Source organism: Serinus canaria, chromosome 1 (genome assembly GCF_022539315.1).
Source record: "Serinus canaria isolate serCan28SL12 chromosome 1, serCan2020, whole genome shotgun sequence".
Classification (NCBI taxonomy): Eukaryota; Metazoa; Chordata; class Aves; order Passeriformes; family Fringillidae; genus Serinus; species Serinus canaria.
This window is the reverse complement of record NC_066313.1, coordinates 66,051,997-66,066,554: the sequence shown is the minus strand read 5'-3', so window position 1 is coordinate 66,066,554 and position 14,558 is coordinate 66,051,997. Positions and strand designations below refer to the sequence as shown.

At 35.5% G+C, this 14,558-nt stretch overlaps 1 protein-coding gene across 19 annotated transcripts in view; it reads left to right on the top strand.

Annotated features, from left to right (window-relative positions):
• MYCBP2 (MYC binding protein 2) overlaps window positions 1-14,558 on the top strand; it is a 168,285-nt gene that overhangs the window by 103,033 nt on the left and 50,694 nt on the right. For 15 of the 19 annotated variants that reach the window (XM_050972392.1, XM_050972403.1, XM_050972438.1 and 12 more), the window contains 6 exons: window positions 540-752; window positions 3,160-3,215; window positions 3,627-3,742; window positions 5,778-5,875; window positions 9,801-9,917; window positions 10,686-10,826. In XM_050972392.1, the coding sequence (XP_050828349.1) occupies window positions 540-752; window positions 3,160-3,215; window positions 3,627-3,742; window positions 5,778-5,875; window positions 9,801-9,917; window positions 10,686-10,826 (741 nt within the window). The remainder of the gene's footprint in view (window positions 1-539; window positions 753-3,159; window positions 3,216-3,626; window positions 3,743-5,777; window positions 5,876-9,800; window positions 9,918-10,685; window positions 10,827-14,558) is intronic. The other 4 variants (XM_050972421.1, XM_050972420.1, XM_050972415.1 and 1 more) reach the window with 1 other exon arrangement.

Here is a 14,558-nt window from a genome sequence, read left to right as displayed (position 1 = left end):
ATGCTACCTCTGGGGAGAAAAGTCAGTTAAAACATGTGTTGAAGAGCACAATATAAGTGTGCAGTGCTGGCTGTAAGGTGGCAGGGCCAGCCAGGATTCAGTCTGGCCATTGCTGATCCAGATCTCGTGGCCATGATGATCCACTCTGTAATTCTTTGCACTCTCTTGGAAGACTTTGTTTGTCCTTTGTTGCACTTTTCTGTTCTGGGAAAGCTTCCCTAGGCATACCAGACTGTGTGCTGCCAGCCAGGGAGTGCTCTGGGACTGGCAGAAGTGATACCAGCCTGTGCTGATGGTTGAGTCAGTTGGATGCTTCTCCCATGCCCATTGGCATCTTCCCAAGATGCTGTGAGCTTCCCAAGGGCTTCTCAAGGTGCTGTGTTTGGCTTTGCAGGTTAAATGTAGATGCATTGGGAATTGACACAGCTGGATTTACAGGGAGGGCTCTAAGTGCTTTGTCACTGCACTGCATCAAATTTAGAAGAATGTGTGTGTGTTTTCTCACTAAATCATATTCCCTCTTCCACGTCTTATTACAGGTGGAAGTCAAAGCTATTCCTGTTTCTCAGAAAAAAACATCTTTGCAACAAGAGCAAGTTAAAAAAGTGCAGAGGATTCCAGGCAGTCCTGCAACAGCTGTTTCCCCTAGCAATGATATGACCTTTGGAGGACTTCCTTCACCAAAGCTTGATTCCTCCTATGAGCCAATGATAGTAAAAGAAGCTCGGTATATTGCTATTACAATGATGAAGGTAAGTTAATGCAATTTTGGCAATGTAACTATAGAATTCAGCATTCAAAGTGTGTAAAGGTATGCAGCAGAGAAGGAAAAATGTGTGTTTACTTTGGTCCTAATCTGAAAATATATTCAGCGCAAATGACTTTGATTAATATTAGTTCAGCAATAAAGTAAATACATCAAAAAGGCCAATTGCTTAAACTCTAAAGCAGTTAGAATGGATTAGCATAAAAGGAAAATTGTCTTTGATTTTCATTAAACAGATTAACAAATTAATTGGAATTATGCAGGAGAAATAAAAACAGATATTAAAATGGTGAAGAGAAAGTTAAACCAGTATTTTTATTTATATGGAGCTGGAGTGTTGCAGTGAATCCTTACTTTAAACTAGAGCAGGGGAAATAGAAAAACAGGAAAAAATAAGATATTAGTGTAGTAAAAAATGGCATACAAATGATTTATATATCAATGCATATGTATTAAGCAGCATCTAATGAAATTAACCACTGTTTAATGGATCAGCTCAGACTTAGCCAGGGACAGTTTTTAAAGAAGTGAAGACTGAGCAGCTAGTGTTGATTTGATTGAGTATATTGTAGAACATGCAGTAAATTTACATATGTGTGCCATACTGACCCAGTTAAGAGATGTGACATGTTGTGTACAACTAAGAGTTGCACAGCTTAATGAGACAGGATTAGCCAGCAGCGTAGAGAAGGATAATACTTAGCATAATCCATAGAATGGATTTGTTGGGGGGGCAGAACCAGCAAACTAGCACCTTTTAGAGGCAAAGGATAGTACCTGTGTGTAAATAGTGCAGTTGGTTACTGAATAGTTTTAATAGATCAGTGAAATAACTATTAAATCAGTGTAGTGTGCAACAAATGGCTTAAGAACTTGCTAGATCATGTGCATATCAAGGTGTGATTTTGGCATTTTTATTTGGGCTAGTGCAAACATCACCTCTTGGTTTGATGCTTCTTTTAAAAGTGACTTGAAGGGAGGCAGAAATAAATGATTTATCCCAAATTTGGGCTTAGATGATATTTCTGATAGCCACTGTCCACAGGTATCTGCTGTTTCTTTTCCAGTGATAGGTGTCAAATCTGCTCACAAAACTCTTAGAATTGTCTATCTTGTAATGCATAAGATGCTTTGTGGTAAATTACAGTGGTGAAAGTATAGGGTGTTCAAAAACTCTCTGTAGATTTGATGGAATGAGGAATGCTTAATATCAGCTAGTTAATGTGTAATCATTCTTTAATTGAAAAAAGGCTAAGGGAAAAGGAAAATGGAAAGTTAATTTAAAATCCTCCTGGAAGGTAATAACAGCATAAACCTTCATAAAGGTAGAAGTAAAAAGACACTAAGGTTCAATTTAAAAAGCATCTCTTTTGTTGAAATGTGCTTGATTTCCATATTTAGTTCTTTTCCAGAGAATCTTCCCAAGGTTCCTTTCAAGTTAAGTCCTTTCCATCCAAAACTTATGAATTCAAGGCATTATAAATATTTTGTTCTATTTCCCTGCCTGCATTATTAAGCACACTCATTTCAGTGTAAAATGCAGACATTTCATTTTGCATCAGCTTGCACATTGTATCAGTACTTGAAACAAACACCTAAATATGATTATAAAACTCCCTTTATAAATTTATATATATGTATAAAATAAATTATGATAAGTTTGGGAGGCTTATACCCAAAACTGTGTCTTTATACAGGGACCCAAAATGGCTGATCTGCATTATATGTTCAAAGGTTCTTATCCTGCCTTTTGCTGGTTTTGATTTAACAGGGGAATCTGGTAACTCAGCAACTATTGCAGCCCAGAGGGATTCTTGCTGAAGGACTTTGTGCACTTCTAGGACTAGCTCTGTTTTCTTAGGGGGCTTTTCAGAGCAAAGATTTCACAAGATACTGTGGAAGTGAACCAGGTCTTTTCTGTAGTGGAAGTCAATGGAAGTATCACCTCATGAATGTTGAGGGAATTTCAGCTTCACTTGGAGTTGAAAGAAAAAGGATGTGAAATTTCATTGATAAAGCCCCTGGGCTGGTTTGCAGATTTTACCTACAACTTATTTGCTTTCTTATCTTCACATGGACTTCAGTGCACTGCCTGGATTCAAAAGGGTTTTATGCAAGTCAGATTTGAAGAGACTCAAAGATTTAACAAGGTTTTTGTTAGCAGTAGCAATCTTTCTTATCTAAATAATGGCTGTTTAATGAGACAGTGAAGATACTCTTTCCTGTGTGCATATCTATTTCTGTGTTTTGAAATTCGTTTCTGATTCCCTGATCAATGCTTCTGGGGTGTGTAAAGTTAGATTGATGTGTTCTTTAAGAAAATGCTCTGCTTTCTTGTGTCCAAGACAGTGGTGTAACTGTTAGTTTTGTGTTTGAATTTAATCTGTGTATAGGCATATGAAAATTATTCCTTTGAAGAACTACGTTTTGCTTCACCAACACCAAAGAGGTAAGCATTAAAAAATTTCTTTTGGATGGGAGCTTAAATTAACATGTCCTGACACTTCTGCTTGCACATAGACTCCCAAGTGTGAGTGCCAGATAATCATGTCTAAAGGTAAAAAAACAGAAGTCAAGTATTATGTTTTCTTACATGTAGCAATTTTATTTCAAATCTTTTTTTCTTAATTGTTCTAATGTGTAGCTAATTTGTATTAGCTACTCTTGGAATGTGTTTTTATCATTTGCTATAAATAAACGTGGAATAGAGGATTACATTTTCATAGTGAATAATAAGAGGTTAGTACATTGGAAAGGGAAAAATTGTATTTAGATGATAAAAAAGAGTAGTTTCCAAAATAAGCATTATACTAATCATTATATTTGATTGATTGATTTTAATTGTTTTGTTTATGCCTAGACCCAGTGAAAACATGTTGATCAGAGTCAATAATGATGGTACATACTGTGCAAACTGGACTCCTGGAGCTGTTGGTCTCTATACCATTCATGTTACTATAGATGGCATTGAAATAGGTACTTAATTTTCACTATATTTAAGCATAATTTTATATTATTTCCACTTTGTATACTAAGACATTTGTTTTGATGTTCATAAGATTTAATATTACAGTTCATAGCAAAACTAGTAGCCAAGTTTTCTTTCAGAAGCCTTCTAGTTAAATCACTCTTTTGTCAGAAGAAAAAACCCCACACGCTGAAATAGGAATACATGTTGCAAATCATGTATTTATAATGTGGTTAGATTACCAGATTAATGGACTCTCTTATTCTCAACTCTCAATGTTGAAAGATGAATGTCTTGTTTCAGCTGAGAGTGACAGAGAAGTATAGTTAAAGGGAAAAAAAAAACCAGCCCAACACTGAAGAGCCTAAGGAAGGTGAAATTGTTCCTGATGATGCTAAAATAGATAATGTCCTTTGTTATGGAAAATTGAAGAGATGTGGTCTTAACTGAAACTCTGCCTAAACTCTTAATTATTTGTACTAATTTTTGAATGTTTTTGGTTCGTTCCTTTGTGGAAATCTTTTGGTTATCTTGCTAGTTTTAGGGACTGCACTATGAGATACTATAGCATGTGGTGGAAGGAGTGTCCTTCCAAAATAGCCTATCCTGAAAGCTCTCATGTCAGCCTCACTGGTGATATGGTGAAGATGGTAGTAGAAACACTGAAAGTGTTGTAGCTGGACCCACATGTGATAAGAGGGCTTGGGTGAGTTCACAAGCACCCGCAGTTCCTCTATCCCAATACTGACCAGCACCTTTAGTAAATACATAGTGATACTCATAAATGCAAGTACACATCATTCACATGGAAATGGAATGATTTGGTTTTATGTGTTAACTACAGCAGATAAGATTTTTAAGGCATGATTATTAATGGTTATCTCTATTCCTCAAACAGAAGAACATTTGCCTTCATAGGAGCCTGCGATACACTCAGTTGTATTTTTTCCAGTGTGTCATCTCTGGAGCAGACTTTACACTGTAGTTTCAATCAACTGCTCTTAAACTTTTACACAGGTTCTAACATCCTCAAGCATTGTGTAGGGTAGACTTGTAGAAATTATAAATATAACTCCTAACCTTCATTATGAAAGAGGTATGAGTATACTCTTAATACTTAGCTGTGCCATTTTCCTGCAATGGAATTTTCTGACTCAATCATTATATTAGACTGTGCCCTCTGAAGCTGTGATGTACCTATACTTGGCCCATAATTCTGTCAACCTTTGACTGCTTAAGTACTGGTGACAGTTTCTCTTTGTTTCAAACCTTTTATTTTCTTGATGCTTGTAGATTGCTTCTGTTACTGCCATGCTTGTTTAAAAGGATGTTAGTGAAACCAGCAGTTTCATTGCTATGTCTGGATGATGCTTTTCAAGATGTTGTTCTTTGTTTTTAACAGTGATTGCTGAGGCAATTTCTTTGAAGGTTATTGCTCAGAGTTATATTCATCTATTAAATTTTTGTGTCTTTCTTCACATGTATTTACATGTATTTTTCTTCACAAACAAGAATGTCACTTTCCAGTGCCTTCATGTTTTATAACAGCATTGGTTATTATGTATGTCAATTGTTTACATTATAGGCCTTTTCTGGTTGGATAATGTGGCTTTTCAGGCTCTTATATCTTTCTCACGTGGTAGCAATTAGCTTCTGTAGCAGTACAGCCTTGCATAAGCTACTGCCTCTCCAGATGCTTTCACCTGCACCTCTCAAACATTAGACTCTGTATTGACCATACCTTGAAACATAACTCTACAGACACTAGTAGGATACAGAATTACCTGGTAGTGCTTTGTACCTACACTGTGGCAGATATCTAACAGCAGCATGAAACCGCGTCTCTGTAAATTTCCACATATGAAAATAGAAATGTTCAAAAATTAATACCTTGCAGTTGCTTTATAGTGCAAGTGTTGGTTTTGGCAGACAGATAAGTGGTTATTTTGTTTACTCTAAATTGTAGCACAGATAAACTGTAGTTACTATTTAACTGATATATCCCCTGATGTTTTTTTAAACATAGTCTTTGTTTGCTTATAGATGCTGGACTAGAAGTGAAAGTAAAAGATCCTCCAAAAGGAATGATACCTCCTGGAACCCAGCTTATTAAACCAAAAGCAGAGCCTCAGCCAAACAAGGTTTGGAGAACAGAAAAAAACCCCAAAACAGATAGTTATGTTTGGGTGGGACTTTTTTATTGTTTAATGTATACTTTATCATATAATAGTGCTGCACACTTAAAGATATTTGTAGATCACTTTAACGTGATGAATGGAATGAAGTTAATCTATTGGATAAAAAGAAACAAGTTCATTTAGTTTTCTTTTGGTACACAAATTCATAAAACTGATAGAAGCTCTACAGAAACTGCCTTTGCCTTGGCATGTCACACAGACATACCACAGCTATTGTTAAAGCCACAGACAAAATTTTGCACTATTATAAGTTCTATTTCTTTTATATTGTCATGAGCATCTTCAATCAGTATAAAATCTATAGCCAGTTTCTATAGTATATTTTTCTTCCTTAGAGAATGGCATGATTATGTTTTTTAAAGGTATCCTTTCTGTAGCTTTTGATATCCCTATTTCACCTTATCATTCCACCCTGAAGGACTAAAGTAGGCACAATAAAGCAAGTAAGCTGAAATGGACAGCAGTGGTATAAGGAAAACACCTAGATGAGGGAGATACCTTGCACTTCCTCTTCGATGCAAGGAAGGGATATTAAATGAGGTGCTGATTTTTTTTTTTTTTTTTTTTTTTTGTGGGGGGGTTTTTTTTTTTTTTGGTTGGTTGGTTTTTTGGCACAAGGTTGTCTTTCCTGTCCTACTGAAATTGGGAAGGTGGTTAAGAAATACATGGTTACAAAAAGGATCAGGTTTCTGATAACTTCTTACCTATGCAGTTCATCCTAACTTTTTTTTTCTGGACTTCAGGATAATCCAGAGACAGTAACTTTGTTGTATGGTTCCCCAGTCTCTAAATGCATCCAGCATCTGCTTCTACTGCTAACAAGATTTTTTCCCTGGAGCCATGCCTCAAATTAAAAAAAAATACAGAAATGTTCTTCTAGTTTCAATGCAACATTTACCCCTCACCGGCTCTCTTTTTTTGTTTTTTTTTCCCCAAGAAGCTTCTTTTAGACTTTCTCCCTTCTCTTGGAAGGAAGATTGCCTGAGAATTCTAATTAAGATTCATTATCTTAATTAGAACTCCCATTTTCTACTAAGATAGATTTATATCTCAAGCGACTTCACTATACCTCTGCCCAAGTTGATTGTCATATGTGTTGTTTTGCTGTCCCCAAGTTGAGAGAATCTGGTTTGATATGAGATTAATTGCTGAACAGAAGTTCTGTTTTTCTTTTCAGTTATTACAGTGGAAATTGGGGTGACTTGTTCATACATGGTAACTCTGTGTTGTTAAGGAACAGTCAAAGTACTTGACAGAAGTCAGTCCTCTGGAGGTCTGAGATGTTATGTAGTGTTTAATTCCATCTTTGTCCTGTACATAGTGTCAGTAGAGCCAGCTGAAAAGTTAAACTAGAGCAAAACTAAAAGTTAAACTTTCATGGTAAATCACCTAATCAGTCTTCTTTCTTCTGTATGATAATAAATCACATAACAAATCAGGATAATTATTTGTGTATCTACAGCAGTATTGTGAGCAATACAGCAAGGTAGTAATTGTGCTGTGCTCCATGTTTCTGAAGCCAGGAATGCAGATTAGACATGTATCAGTCAGAGACAGCCCAGTATACCAAATCATGTTTTGATGGCAAGAAGGGCACAGTTGAGCTCTAAATGCTGTTTCATCATCTTTGTCAGCCTGAAATTTCAGGTAGTTGCAACCCAAGGATACCAACAGTGCTTTCTTAGTGGTGATCTGTTCTCAGCTAGAAACACCAACATATTTTCATTGAGGCACTGGAACATTCCTGTTTTGTAGCCAAACCTTAGTTAAATTGCAAGCTGAAAATGGATACTGTGTTATGATTTTATATGTGTATTCTTCATTCTCTGTTATTTGAAGTCAGATGAAAAATGTGAAGGAGACTGTGACAGTGATCTATATTCAGCCTGGGGTATATGACCCATAAGAATTGCTGCCTCCTGATAGTCTGCAAACCTTAAATTAACTAACTTGCAGGAAACTTGATTCCGCATCCTATTGAGGAAAACGTTGTTTTTCAAGATACGTAGTGTAATTCAGGGTAGTTGGAACCAAGAAGGAAATAGTCCTAATTTAGCTGAATTTGAAGGTGCAAGGCTGGTACCAGAATGATTGATTGGTCAGTAACATGTTCTGATGGTTTTTACCATCCTGACACAACAAGTAGCTAACATCAATTGCAAAACCAAAAAACAACCACCAAACCCAAAAGCTCTGAGCTGGGGGTGTTTTTTCTCACCCCTTCATAGACCAATCCCCTTGTTAAGGTTGCTTTATCCCAGACAACGCCCCTTTCTTGTGTGAGGTGTGCTGTGTGCTGTGTGTTGTGTACCTCTTAGTAGATTTGTCAAATAAAAAAACACAGCACCACAGCTCTTGAAAACTGCTGTGCACTGTAGGGATGATGTACATCCTAATTGCTAAGCCTTTCTGCCTTAGTTCTTCAGTTGGAATCCAGGTGGTTAAGAGAACTCCTAATCTGGTTTTTTTTGTATTGTCTGTCAGTGGATCTGATCCTTAAGTAATTTCTAGTTATAGGTTGAAGTTTTTTATTAACTAATTAGGTTAGCTGTTGCAAAAGAGAAGAAGGCTCTTTCCAGGCCTGTGCCTGCTCAAAATCTGGAATGTGAGTTTTTCCTCTAAATAAAGGTTTTTAATCCAAGTTCTAGCAAACTGTCATAATGATTTTCTGAAGTAACATGATGCAAGGACCCCTAATTTGCAAGACTTTGTTTTTGGCTTGTCTGTGTTTAGAATATTGTCAGCAGTGATTCAGATTTATGCATTTACAAGGACCTTGAAAGTCTTAGCTTTGTCTGTTGAGAGAATCTAAGTATTATGAGTAAGAGGACTGTTAATAAGCAAAACCTTGCACGTTTTGGAGTCATTTATGTATGAAATCCTTTATATGCTTCTGGTTTTGGGGCTTTGTACTTTGTTTTTTAAATTATCCTCAGAATAAATATAATTTCTTAAATAATTTCTTTAGGGAAAAAAGGTTCATACACTTAGTTCTTACCTTTCCTTATGTATCCCTGAGTTTGTTCTTTACACATCATTCTGTGCTTTATGTTGTCATAGATAAGATCCATATTTCCATTGATACTTTTATCTGTGGAGTTTGAAATTAACCTTCCAAGAAAATGGTTTATACCATATGGATAGAATAGATGCATCTCTGGTTTTAAGAGACCAATAGGATGCCTTTAGTTTGTTCTCTATGGGACAGGTGCCTGATAATGTTTGAACGGTAAAAAACATGATAGTGAATAACAAGTGGAAGATTTTGTGGTGGTGTAGTAAGTCCAGCTGAGAGCAAGGAGCCTCTGCTCTAACTTTCCTGTGGAAAAAAGGAAGAAACTATTAAAATAGCTGTTTGAAAGATAAAGAACTAGCAAGATTATTTTATTTTAAAATGGCTAGTTAAACTCTTTTGGAAAGAAATTTAAGGAAAATAACCAAATTTTGGTTAAAAAAGCTGACTAAAGAGAATACTGCAGTAGCACAACTGAGAAATGGTAATTCCAGGCTGATCAGTTAAAAGAAATTATAAATTTGGAAATGAAAATCTGGTGAAATTTTCAGCAGCGAATAAAACGTGTGTGTTAAGAAAATCAGAATGTTGTACTGATTATTGTAGGTTATAACAGAAATATTTCCAAGTCAATGCATGCTTACATTATTTTTTTTGGAACATTATAACTTTTTTGATTATAGTAGAAAAATGAAGTTATACACAGCAGCCATGGGAAACTAGCAACAAACTGTAACTCTTAAGACTGCTGTCTTGTCACTGGCATTTCAGAATCTGTTAAACCTATTTCTTTTTACTCTGAGAGCTCTGTTCCAATTTTTTTTCTTCCTTACTGTCTTTCTTTGCTTCTCTTAGGTTCGCAAATTTGTGGCCAAGGACAGTGCAGGGCTTCGTATCCGTAGCCACCCTTCCCTTCAGAGTGAGCAGATAGGCATAGTGAAAGTCAATGGATCCATCACTTTCATTGATGAGGTAATCCATAAGACATTTCTATTGAAAATTGGGCTGAGATGTAAAGGTAATTCATGTAAATAATGGGGTTTTTTCCATGTTTAGATGCTGACATATACAACTTAAGATCATAAATTGCAAAAATCTAAATTTACTAATTTAGTTTTCCAAGCTATTGTTTCCTTTATTTACTTACGTCAAAACCTGTGTAACAAACATTTGAGACTGATACAAGGCAAGAAAATTGCTGGAGTTCATCTTACAATAATACCTCTTAAGATTTAGCTTTTCTCTACTTACTATTTCAACTCTACACAAAAATTCAGATGCAGATGTCCTTTTCATTACATCTGTTATTTAGATCTGAAAGATCACTACTAGTGTGTTAGACTACTATGCATGTATTTTTCTTACAATATAACTTCATATGCAAGGAATATTTTTGCGATTTACAAAGTCATACCAGCAATGCAAAAATGGGAAGTGGGGAATTTATAAAGCTTATTAAATCTTGACTTTCTTTCTTCTTTAATTTCAAAGCAATTCTTATTACTGCATGATCTGATTTAAATTTATCTTCTTGCCTTGGCTTATTAAAAGATATGCTTCCCCATTGCTTTGGAATTCTGATTTTGTCAATACTCCTGTTTACCTCTGCTTATGTTGTATCAGCATTGTAAGGATCATTGCTTCTTTGCTGCTGTTGTCTGCCTGAAGTCTGTTAAACCTTGCTAGCTACAGAACAGTTACAGGAGGGCATGGCTCGTTCTTGTTGCTTGTTTCCCATAGATCCACAATGATGATGGTGTTTGGCTGAGGCTGAATGATGAAACAATAAAGAAGTATGTTCCAAACATGAATGGTTACACTGAAGCGTGGTGTCTGTCTTTTAACCAACATCTTGGCAAGAGCCTTCTGGTACCTGTTGACGTAAGTAAAAGGTGCCTTTGAGAAATATCCAAAAGTACACTCTATCCTCATTACAAGACTTTCTTCAATTAAGGCTGCAAAAAGTCCTGAGGTAAACAATATTTTAATTATCAAATACAACCTTACACGTGTTTGCATTTTGGAGGGCTGCTGTGTAATGAGGGTGGAGTGTAGAAAGGTATGAGGCTTTTTATATTGAAGCCTCTTCTCCTAGAAGAGAAACAGAAGTGCAGGGACTGCTGTAATAAAAGCAGAATAGTATTAGATTGTGGTCTGCACCAGGTGTTTCTTATGCTAGATAGCATTGTTTGTGAAGTGGCCACTGGTGCTCTGATTTCAGAAGAGGCTTGCAGCCTACAGTCAATCAGTGTAATTGTTGCTTTTTAAAAGACCCAACCAACCAAAAAGTTCTTGAGGTTCTGGGTTTTGTGGATGTATTTCATGAGTTTTATACCCAAATCTTTAGGTTACCACTTCATTAGCTAATCAAATGAAGAAAGAACCCTAGAGCTTCAAAACAAACATTGAATTTATAATAAGAGTTAACAGAAAGTGAGTAACTTCAATGGTAATTGTCATGATTACAGTTAAAGGTTACACTTTTTCTGGAAACCGATTACAGTTTTTGAAAGATGTGGAAAAAAAAGGAAAAGCTCTATTAGCTAAACCAGTGTTTCTCCAAAGATTCATGAAATGCAGGCCTTTCTGGCTTATCTGTTTTCATGCATTCCCCAGAGTGGGCAGTACCTTGTTTTCTTATGGGCAGAATGTGAGAGTCAGATGTAACTGATACTGCTATTTAGATTTGATTTGTCATCTTATTTGAGTAAGCTGCTGCTGCAATTGAAGATAGTTGAGAAATATTTCATTAAATTAAACACTGAGACCGGTACTGTTATGTTCTTCATGTTTTTGGTTATAGGAGAACTCAGATATTCCCAGTTCCAGTGAAATTGGGCTATTTGCTAATAGCTAAATCTGGAAATTCATAATGCCTTGTGGCAATTCTGCCAAATAGTGTTAGATGACGTAACAAGGTCTTCTTGTCTACAAATTATTTGTTGATATATTTCTATTTGTAGATTTCTTTCAATAGAATCCTTGTTTGGGAAATTATTTTAATTTTGGATTTGGGAAGCAAATTATTTCTGTACTCAGAAATCAGTCACTCAAACATGCCTGTCATCACAGTGTTTTTCTAGTCTGTTGTAGAATATATGAAAACATGGAAAAAAAAATTAGGCTTTAAAATTTTGCCTGTATTTTTTGCCTAACAAATTGGTTGCCGTTAGAAGATTGCTGTATTATACTTCCATGAAATATTAATAGTTCTGTGCAGCAGTTGAATTTTACCAGTTCACCCATGGTAAAATTGAATTTATCTTGACTAAGTAACTTAAGCAAATACTGTTTATCTAGATGGGTATTATAGTCTGGTAGATTTTTCTTAGTTGTCTGGTTTTCTGTGGGTTTTGGTTTTTTTTTTTAGTTTAGATATATTCAATACCTTTTTGCTTGTTGAAGGGAATATTTTTGAGCTCAGCACTTGTCTGTGATTAGCAAGAACTTACTGCCTGGCATCTTTCATACAGCTCTGGTATACATATGGTTCTAGGGAAGAGCATATGCTGTGCTCCTTGAGAGAAGCCTGGAAAGAAATACCTGCCATGAATAACTGAGCATTCAATCTTGACAACTTAATTTTGAGAATTCAAATTTCATGTGAATAAGGAGGTCAGGCACAATCAAATGTGAAAAACAACATTCAATATTCAAACATTTTGTTCTTTGTGTAAAGTTCAGATTAAATGTTCTCCCTTGGTTTTGGGGGTTGTTAAACACTCTTGTGAATTAGTTTGGTTACCATTTGACTGTTACAAGCTTTAGATATGCTTCATTTTCTTTTAGGTAGCCAGTCGCACATCTTGACTGACACAAGTTGAAAGTCATGTCCTTTCTTAGCTTCTGCTCTGTAAGTGGCAGCCAACATAGCAAAAGGGTTATAAGAGCAACTCTAACAGCGTGCAGGCATTTGCAAGAAATGTGTTTTGAGCTGCTGTCAGAAAAGTTTCCTTGTGTGGCTCTAATTTTCAGATTTTCAAGAGGACTTAGCATATCCTGAAACTATTTTATTTCATTATGACAGTATATAAGCAGTAAGATTTGTTGGTTTGATTTATAATAATAAGAGGGAAAAGGAAGAAAATAGTTCTCTAACATTTTATATTTTAAAGGTGACGAAACATAAGGTTCAGAGGTTGACTTTTGAATGCCTTAAGTCTTTACAGCATGCTAGTCTAGCACATACTGCTTTCTTACTAGATCCTTCCTTTGCACAGATACTGCTTTCTTGGTAGGAAGTTTAAAATCTTTTTTATGGTGATTGCTAGGTTGAAAATATTTCAAATTCTACTTTTTTTTCTCAGAATTGTCAAAAGAACGTACTATTTGCAAGTTGTCAAATTTGATTTTTGCAGTCCTCTAGTGATGAATGACTTCTGTCAAAAAAGATATTGAATTAAGTAATAAATGCTGAAGTTTTGTTAGATTAAATTGTGGTATAATTCATATCTGCTTGATCCTGTTGATTTGGGTAGCTGAATGACTTGATGAATGGAGTGCAGTAGAAAAAATTGTGATAGTGCGAGATTTTTGGGAGCCAAGCTGTTCAACCAGTTTTGGCTTAAAAGGAAGACTGGAGAAAGTCTCTTGTGTGACTGAAAATGCAAAGGGAAGATCAAATGCCTGAGCTAGGCCATGTATTCCCTGTTCAAACAGATGTCATTTCTTCTACTAGACTCCATTTTCTATTCAACTCTGAGTGGGCAGACTTGTCATCTCCAATTACATTGCTTTCTCATGTTTAAATATACAGGCTTTTTAGAATCAATCCCTTAAGTAAATAAAATTTCTCAGTGCATTTTGGAAAATATGTAAAAACTTTTAAAAAAAGTTTTAGTTATTCTGTTTCTTCACTGTATTATGGAACAGTGAGCGGATGAAAAACAGTAGAGGTTCTCAGCAGTGTTAATTATGACCTCTTTTCATCTTGACTTATATTTTGTATCTTCATTTTATGTATATTTATTAGCATTAACTAGGTATTTTTTGATAAAGCAGATACTGAATATTGTGGATAAATGCACATTTTGGATTTTTATTAGAGCTATTATAGTTGAAGATAAATTATCATAGGAAAGGAGAGATTGATGGTAGTTACCAGTGTTTTATCTATTTCAGCTGTGCTCATTTACCTTCTTAGAAAGTCTTCAGCTCTTCTTCTGTTGCTGTTGTCCTTTCACAAGGAACTGGTTTACAGCCCCATATCTCAATGTGCATCCAATCCATTGTAGATAATTATGAGATTGTGAATTCAATAGATTGTGATTTTGAATAAGCAGTTTCCATCTCTGGTAGCTATTTTTCCTTCTGTTCTACAGTATTCAGGTATCTGTTTTTGAAAAAATACTTGTAGAATTCCTTATGCAGACAGTTATTTATTCATGCTTACACATGATGCTTAGGAGAAAGGAACATATGATACAAAAGAGTGCACACTGGGAAGAAATAGAAATTCATCTTGGTCAAATTCTGGAACTTGTCTTTTAAAAAATCACATTCTAAGTTTTCACTACTTCAATTGAAATTTAAAACTTTATAAGAAGGAATATTGTGCCCTGATGTCCAGCTACAATATTACATTCCCCAGCCACCACAGGCAAACAAGGATTG